The sequence below is a fragment of the Echinops telfairi genome, unplaced genomic scaffold (genome assembly GCF_000313985.2).
Source record: "Echinops telfairi isolate 266 unplaced genomic scaffold, ASM31398v2 ScPeMD7_7423;HRSCAF=8461, whole genome shotgun sequence".
NCBI lineage: Eukaryota > Metazoa > Chordata > Mammalia > Afrosoricida > Tenrecidae > Echinops > Echinops telfairi.
Window position 1 is genome coordinate 3248090 of NW_022111323.1, and position 8662 is coordinate 3256751.

General features: G+C 39.1%; 1 protein-coding gene across 1 annotated transcript in view; it reads right to left on the reverse strand.

Annotated features, from left to right (window-relative positions):
- The window catches only part of OPHN1 (oligophrenin 1), a 435527-nt gene that overhangs the window by 246734 nt on the left and 180131 nt on the right, over positions 1 to 8662 (reverse strand). The window contains exons 9-10 of the mRNA XM_004715440.2: positions 5747 to 5876; positions 1142 to 1242 (exon numbers count right to left, since the gene is read on the reverse strand). Of these exons, the coding sequence (XP_004715497.1) occupies positions 1142 to 1242; positions 5747 to 5876 (231 nt within the window). The remainder of the gene's footprint in view (positions 1 to 1141; positions 1243 to 5746; positions 5877 to 8662) is intronic.

Consider the following 8662-nt stretch of genomic DNA (forward strand, 5'->3'; position numbering starts at 1 on the left):
AAGAAAGCTGATGGTGCCCGGCTGTCAAAAGATATAGTGTCGGGGGTCTTAAAGGCTTGAAGATAAATAAGCGGCCATCTAGCTCAGAAGCAACAAAGCCCAATGGAAGAAGCACACCAGCCTGTGTGATCATGATGTGTCTAAGGTAGCAGGCTTCAAAGAACAAAAAATTAAATCATTGTGAATGAGGGAGAATGCAGGTTGGGGACCCAAGACCCATCTGTAGGCAAGTGGACATTCCCTTACAAGAAGAGTCATAGGGAGGAGACGAGCCAGGCAGGGTGAAGTGTAGCAACGATGAAACATACAACTTTCCTCTAGTTCCTACAATTATCATGATCTCAATTCTACCTTACAAATCTAGCTAGAGCAGAGGATGTACACTTGTACAGATAGGAACTGGAAACACAGGGAATCCAGGATAGATGATCCCTTCAGGACCAGTGCTGAGAGTGGTGATACCTGGAGGGTAGCGGGAGGGTGGGGTGGAAAGGGGGAGCGATAACAAGGATCTAAATATAACCTCCTCCCTGCAGGATGGACAACAGAAAAGTGGGTGAAGGGAGACATCGGACAGTATAAGATATGACAAAATAATCATAATTTATAAATTATCAAGGGTTCGTGAGGGAGGGAGGTGGGGAAGGAGGGGGAAACAATGAGGAGCTGATACCAAGGGCTCAAGCAGAAAACAAATGTTTTGAGAATGTTGACGGCAACAAATGTACAACTGTGCTTGACACAATGGATGGATGTATGGATAGTAGTAAGAGTTGTATGAGCCCCCAATAAAATGATTTCAAAATTATTCATATTTTAAATTCTTCCATCTTAAAGGAATCCTATAGTAGAGATTTCTAAAAAGAAGTAACACTCTTACTACCATTTATTTTTTGCACGTAGTCTTTGTACAATGTGGTAAGTATTTGTATAAATGGTTTGAAAGAGCACAGATGCTTTTGGAAGTATGTATTTTTGATATAATGAACAGGAAATTTTTTCATTCAGCTATTATATGGTCCAATGCAAATTTATTCCAAGGAGAATTAAAGTCATGGTTTCAATGACAGTGATTGACTTGATTATTTGACACTAAGTCAACATAAATTTTTCGCTAAGACAGTCACACAAAAGAACAGACCTGCTTAGCACCAGGCTTCTGCTCCATAGGTGTCATGGTGAGTGTCTTGGTCTCTTTCTCATACTGGCAGTAGTATTTCATCCAGGATATTCCCAAAGCCCCTGCAAAGACAGGCAAAACAGAAAGTTTAGAGAGAATAATTATTTTACTGTGTAAACAGTATACTCATAGGATATAAGTTGTATGATTTGCCTTTATCTTCCAGATAAAATCCTGCCCTTCCCTTGAGTCTCAGTCTTCCATAGCCACCTGATTTTTGCGCTTATGTAGATCCTTACTTATATCATGACCGCAATGCTTTTCATTTGCTTTGCTTTGTGGAGTGTTTAGAAGAATTGTGTCAAAAAAGGACAATCAAATAGTACATAATTCAAAAGCTTACTGCCATTTAGCTGATTCTGAATCATAGAGACCAGAGCAGAACAGTCCCTTGGGTTTCCAAGACTGTAATTTTTTCTGGGAGTAGAAAGCTTCATCTTTCTCATGCAGGAAGGCTGGTGATTTCAAACTGTCAACCTTGTGGTTAGCAGCCAAATGCTACCAGAGCTCCTAAATAGCACATAAGGGTTTGTGTAATGCTATTTAGGAGTTCAGAATGCTTAAATCTTCTACAATATTCAGTCACTAAATACATTAGCCTTTTTTCCTTGATTAGCAATGGACAGCAAATACCAGTACACCATACCCACTGAAATCATGAATAATTATCAAGTGCTTTATGAAGATCCACACATTTCTAAGGCAACAGAAGGTAGAGGATATAGTGGTTGGAATGTATTGGTAGAGGCATGATTTGGGGCATTTCACAGATCAAAGTTTAACTGTAAGCCACTTATTAAGTAACTTTCAACTAGTAATCTACTCTCTAAGCTTCAGTGGCCTCGTGTATAAACTGTGATAAGGTAGTTTTAAAGATTAGATGAGATTTTAAATTTAAAGCACTTGGCAGCAGATATTTGTGTCTTTTCTCCTCTGCCCCATTGTCACTTTCCCATTTTGAATTTTCGAGGAGTTCTTATCATCTCAAAACTTTTGCAAAACAAATGCTTGGCTTCCCCTTCAATTATGAAAATAGTTTTTGTTCTTATTGAAGAGAGACACAACATAACATACAGCAATATTATGTAAACATTTTATATATGTACAATTTAGTGACATTGATTACATTCTTCAAGCTACGCATCCATTTTCAACATCCTTTTCTGACTTGTCACCCTACCCCATAAACATACACTCAACTTCTCTCTAAGGTTCCTATCTCATCGTTCCTTTCCTGTTGCTTTTCTCAATTAGCTCTACCTCCTCGTTCACGTAATAGTGTCTATGGTCTAAAAAATTGCAAGCAGCTATACAAGGTACAATAATTGCTTTGTTTGCCTGGGGCAACAGACAAAGAAGGAGATTCTGGAATAGGAGGGAGAAATGAAATGTGTAGTTAATTGTCTCCATGAAAGACTGCCTCTTTTGCCATGAGACCAGAGGAACTGGATAATTCCTGAACATTTTGATCAATTATTCTAGAGAAGAATATTGATCTAAAGTAGGAAAATGCAGAAATTAACATCAAATCCTTATGGATTCCAGACTTTCTGGAGCCAAAACTATTGCTCTGAGAGAACTTTTATCCAAATATACCTTAAATTTTGAACAAAAAAAAAAAAGCCTTCTGAAGTCTCCTTAATTCCAGATAAAATTTTAGCTTAATAAGGTGTGTCTGCCATGATCATTGTGTTCTTTTAAAATTTATCTTATGAGACCTCCTCCTCTTTATTTTCACTATTACCAGCTACCACTTCTCTGTCAGTTTATCAACTTTGGTGGTGTATATGTTGCTATGATGCTGGAAGCTATGCCACTGCTATTTCAAATACCGGCAGGATCATCCAGAGTGAACAGATTTCAGTAGACATCCAGAGTGAACAGGTCTCAGTAGAGATTCTAGACTGAGAAAAGACTATGAAAAAGGAATAGGCTGTCCACTTCTTAGGAATCAGCCAAAGAAAAGTTTAGCAATGGAGCATTGTTTGATGTAGTATCAGAAAATGAGCTCCTCAGATTCGAAGGTAGTTTTAACGATTGTAAGAATTAGTAAACGTAGAGCACTTAGCACTATGTCTCACATAAACTAGGTATTTGTGTCTTTTCTCGCAAAATAGCTATTGGCCATTTTGAATCAGAAAATCATAGGATTGACTATGCTGGGAATAGCACTAACAAGAGGAATGGCATTGCATTCAAATCAATCTTGAAGTACAAGGATTTCTCCAATAGAATTATATCTATCCTCCTTCATAGAAATCCAATCAATACAACTATTATTGGAATTTATACACAAATCCCAAAAGCTAGTGATGAAGAAATTGAAGAATTCTACTGTGTTCATTGAAATTAATCAAACATGCAAATGAGATGCAGCATTGATAAATATTGAAGATGGGAATGCAAAAGTTGGAAAGAAAGGGTTGGAATTGACTCAGTGGCAGAGAGTTAGAGTATTTGAGTTTGGTACTTTCAATATTCTTCTGCAGCACAATAATACAAATGGATCAATTTTTCTCTGGTCTTCCTTATCAAAAACCACTAGCTTTCACTTGCACATGAGGAAATTGAAAATACCATGGCTTCAGTCAGGTACCCATTAATTCTCAAAGCGACAATCTTGATCTCCAACACTTTAAAGAGGTCTTGTACAGCAGGTTCACCCAATGTAATGCATCATTTGATTTGACTATTGCTTCCATAAGCTCCATTGTGGATCTAAGCAAGGTGAAATTCTGACCATTTGAATCTTTTCTCCATTTATCATGATGTTACCTATTGGTCCAATTGTGAAGATTTTTGGTTTTTACATTAAGTTGTAATCCATATTGAGGGGGCTGCAATCCATGATCAACAGCACGTGTTTCAACTCTTCCTTGCTGTCGCAAGTAATGTTGTGTTATCTGCATTGGTTGATTAATCGGCCTTCCTCCAATCCTGATGCCTCCCTCTTAATATAGTCCAGTTTCCAGATTATTTGCTCACCACACAGATTGAGTAAGTATGGTGAAAGGATGCAACCATTATACACACTTTCCTGATTTCAGACTATGCAGTATTACCTTTTTCTGTTCAAACTACTACCTTTTTATCCATATACAGGTTCCACATGAGCAAAATAAAATATTCCCATTCATCTCAATACTATCCATAATTAGTTATGATCCACATAGTCTAATGCCTCTTCATAATCAATAAAATACAAGTAAGCATGTTTCCAGTATTCTTTGCTTTGAGCCAAGATCCATCTATCTGACATCAACTGTGGGGGGAAGTCAGATCCTGGTGGGGGCTGGCCCCTCACTCTCCCCAAGCATCACTTATATTTTATTTAATACTACAATCAACAATGATATCCTTTGTTCCAAGTCCACTCTCAATCTGGCTTGAATTTCTGGCAGCTCTTTGTAAATGTACTGCTGTAATTATTATTGAATCATATTCATCAAAATTTTACTGGCCTGTGTTTTTAATGATATTGTTTGATAATTTCCTCATTCTGTGGAGTACCCTGTCTTTGAAATGGGTACAATATGGATCTCTTCTAGTTGTTTGGACTAGTAGCTGTCTTCCAAATGTTTTGGCATAATTAGTGCATCATCAGTGTGATAAAATAATTCAATTGGTACTCCATCAATTCCTGGATCTTTGTTTTTCTTCTTTTCCTTGCCAATATTTTTAATGAGGCTAGGATTTCATCCTTCAGTACCGCTGATTCTTGATCATAAGCTGCCTCTTGAAATGGTAGAAAATCAACCAGCACTTTTGGGTACAATAGTTGTGTATTTTGTTCATCTTCTTTAGATACTTCTTGCATAGTTAAATATTATGTCCATAAAAACAAAACAAAACTCCCTGCCATCAAGTCAATTCTGACTCATAACAACCCTAGAGGACAGGGGAGAACTGCACCTGTGGGTTTCCAAGACTGTCAATCTGTAAAGGAGTAGAAAACCTCACCTTTTCCTCCAGTGTGACCGGGAGTTTCTAACTGCTCATCTTGTACCCAGCAACCCAGTGGCAAAAAATCTTTTAATATTGCAACTAGAGGTTTGACATTTTTCTTCAGCTTATTCAGCTTGACATATGCTGAGAGTGTATTTTATTTTTGGTTTTCAACTCCATGTGTTTGCCCAATTCATTATAATTCTTTACTTTGTCTTATTGAGCTGTCCTTTGAAATTTTCTGTTCGATGCTTTTATATTATCCTTTCTTCCATCTGCTTTAGGTGCTCTTTGATCTAAAGCAAAATTTAGAGTCCCTTTTGACATCCACTTTGATCTTTTCTTTCATTCCCATCTCAAGAGAGAACAGTCCCTAGAAAAAAGACATCATGCTTGTAAAGTAGAAGGGAAGTGAAAAAGAAGATGACATTTGTGAGGATGTTTCCTTCTATTGTACACAGAACAAACTTGAGGACTCCTAACCATAGTAGCGATATTCCCAGCATGCTTATAGAAGCTAGAAGTCTGAGAGTAACATGAGTACTTAGAGTTCAAAAGGCCAAATGGCAGAAAATGCTAGCCACCTGAATCCCAATGCATTTCGACATACATTTCACATACATTTTTCTTGTGTATAGAGATAGCCTTCAATGGTCGGCTGTCCTGGCAGTTTGCATGTCTGGGGAGCTTCTTTCATCCGTCTCTTCAGTTCTCCCATCTCCTCCCGGGTACTGGAGAAATGATTTCTCGTCTGCCAAGATATTATCAACACAATCATTATCTTCATATATACGATCTTAAAAATAAGTATTGGTCAGAGACTCAGAACAGAACTTTCTTTAGTAAATGCCATATACCACAGCATGGGGGAAACAATAATGATGAATAATAGCGTGAATATAAATCTAAATTTGATAAAGTTTAATGGTGCTAAATAAGGGAAGAGGAACAAATATGAATAAGACTCTAGCCATAAAACATGAAAGGGAGATTATTTTGAAATACAATGACTTACAAAACACAGTTGCTTTTTGTTTGTTTGTTTTTAATTTGATAAATCATTTTATTGGGGGCTCTTACAGCTCTTATAACAATCCATACACCAATTGCATCAAGGACATTTATACATATATTGCCTTCATCATTTCCAAAACATTTTCTCTCTACTTGTGCCCTTAGTATCAGGTCCTCCTTTTTCCCCTCCCTCCCCCACCCTCGTGAACTCTTGATAATTTATAAATTGTTTTCATATTTTATACTGTCTGCTGTCTCCCTTCACCCATATTTCTGTTTTTCATTCCCCTGGTCGGGGGGTATGTCAATCATTGCAATCTGTTCCATTTTATCAACCTTCTCCCCCCACCTTTCCCCTATCCTCATGGTACCGCTACTCTCATTATTAGTCCTGGGGGATTTATCTGTCCTGGATTCTGAGTGTTGATAGCTCTTATCTGTACCACTATACATGCTCTGGTCTAGCTGGATTAGTAAGATAGAACTGGGGTCATGATTGTGGGGGAGGAAACATTAAAGAACAAGAGGAATGGGATCATGATAAGTGGGTGTGGGGGGGAAGCATTTAGGAACTAGGGGAAAGCTGTATGTTTTATCAGTGCTACACCGCACCCTAACTGGCTTGTCTTTCTTGCGACCCTTCCATAAGGGGATGTCCAATTACCTACAGATGGGTCTTGGGTTCCCAATCTGTACTCCCCATCATTCACAATGATTTGATTTTTTGTTCTTTGATGCCTGACACCTCATCCCTGCGACACCTCATGATCACACATGCTGGCGTGCTTATTCTATGTGGGTCAGAGGATATACACTGGTACAGATAGGAACTGAAAACGCAGGGAATCCAGGACAGATGATCCCTTCAGGACCCGTGCTCAGAGTGGTGATACCGGGAGGGTGGAGTGAGGGTGGGGTGGAAAGGGGGAACCAATTACAAGGATCCACATATAACCTCCTCCCTGGGGGATGGACAACAGAAAAGTGGGTGAAGGGAGACGTCAGACAGTGTAAGATATGACTTATAATAATAATAACTTATAAATTATCAGAGGTTCATGAGAGAGGAGGGAGTAGGGAGGGGGAAAATGAAGAGCTGATACCAAGGGTTCAGGTGGAAAGTGAATGTCTTGAGAATGATGATGGTAACAAACGTACAAATGTGATTGACACAATGGATATATATATATATATATATATATATATATATATATGTATGGACTGTGATAAGAGTTGTACGAAGTCCCCCCCCACCAATTTTTTTTTTAAATCAAGAGGAATATTGTGTGTTTCATCAGTGCTATAGTGCATGCTAGCTGGCTCGTCCCTTCCTTCTGACCCTTCTGTGTGGAGATGTCCAATTGTCTACAGATGGGCTCTGGTTCTCCATTCTGACCCTCCGCATTCTCATCAAAATGGTTGTTTGTTTTGGGTCTTCTGACGCCTGATACCTGATCCCACTGACACCTTGTGGTCATACATATTGGTATGCTTCTTCCATGTGGGCTTTGTGGCTTCCCTGCTAGATAGCCACTTATTTAACTTCAAGCCTTTAAGACCTAATCAGCTGTCTTTGTCACATTAGCTTATGCACCCATTTTGCCTTCAGCGATCATGTCGGGAGGGTGAGCATCACAGAATGCACAAAATAGTCTTGTGTTGAAGGAGGACTTGAGTAGAGGCCCGCTGTCCATCTGCTACTTTAATACTTAACCTATAAATATATGTGCATAGACCTATACCCCTAATGTTATATACTAATATATTTACATATGTACATGCTGATGTTTATACCTCTATAAATGTCTTTTGCCTCCTAGTTCTTTCCTCTATTTCCTTTTACTTTCCTTCTGTCCCATTATCATGTTCCACCTTCATTTGACTCTTTGTACTTCCTCTTGCCTACATTGCACTTGATTGAACCCCACCTGGAATTCTATGCCCTCCTCGCCATTGATTTTAGATCTCTTGCTGTTCCCTTGTACCCAAGTTTGTTGGTTTCCACCCTCTTTTCCCCCCACCTCCTCCTCTACTCTTCCCTCCAGAACCGTTGGTCCGGTTGTTTTCTCCACGCGATTGTTTATCCTGCCTATCTTATATAGATAAACATGAAAAAAATAGCCTATAAATAGTTCCAGGTCTATCTGCTGACCCTTATGAATGTTTTCCAATCAGATCTAATACAGTGCAGAATCCCTCAGGGACTGTTGCTTTACTTCCCTTGTTGCTCTGATACACTCCCTTCATTCTACACCCTGCTGTGGGAGGTCACACCAGGCACAATTCCCACACTGTGTCTCCGGTGCTGCCCCCCAGTAGCGCTATGGGTCAGTAAAGGGACATCAAATACACTGAGGTTGAGTTGATTCCAACTCGTAACTAACCTGCATAGACTTTCAAAAGGCTGGAAAATAAACAAGCAGCCAACTAGCTCAGAAGCAACAAAGCCCACATGGAAGAAGCACACCAGTATGTGGGACCACGAGCTGTCGAAGGGATTGGGTGTCAGGCATCAAGGAACAA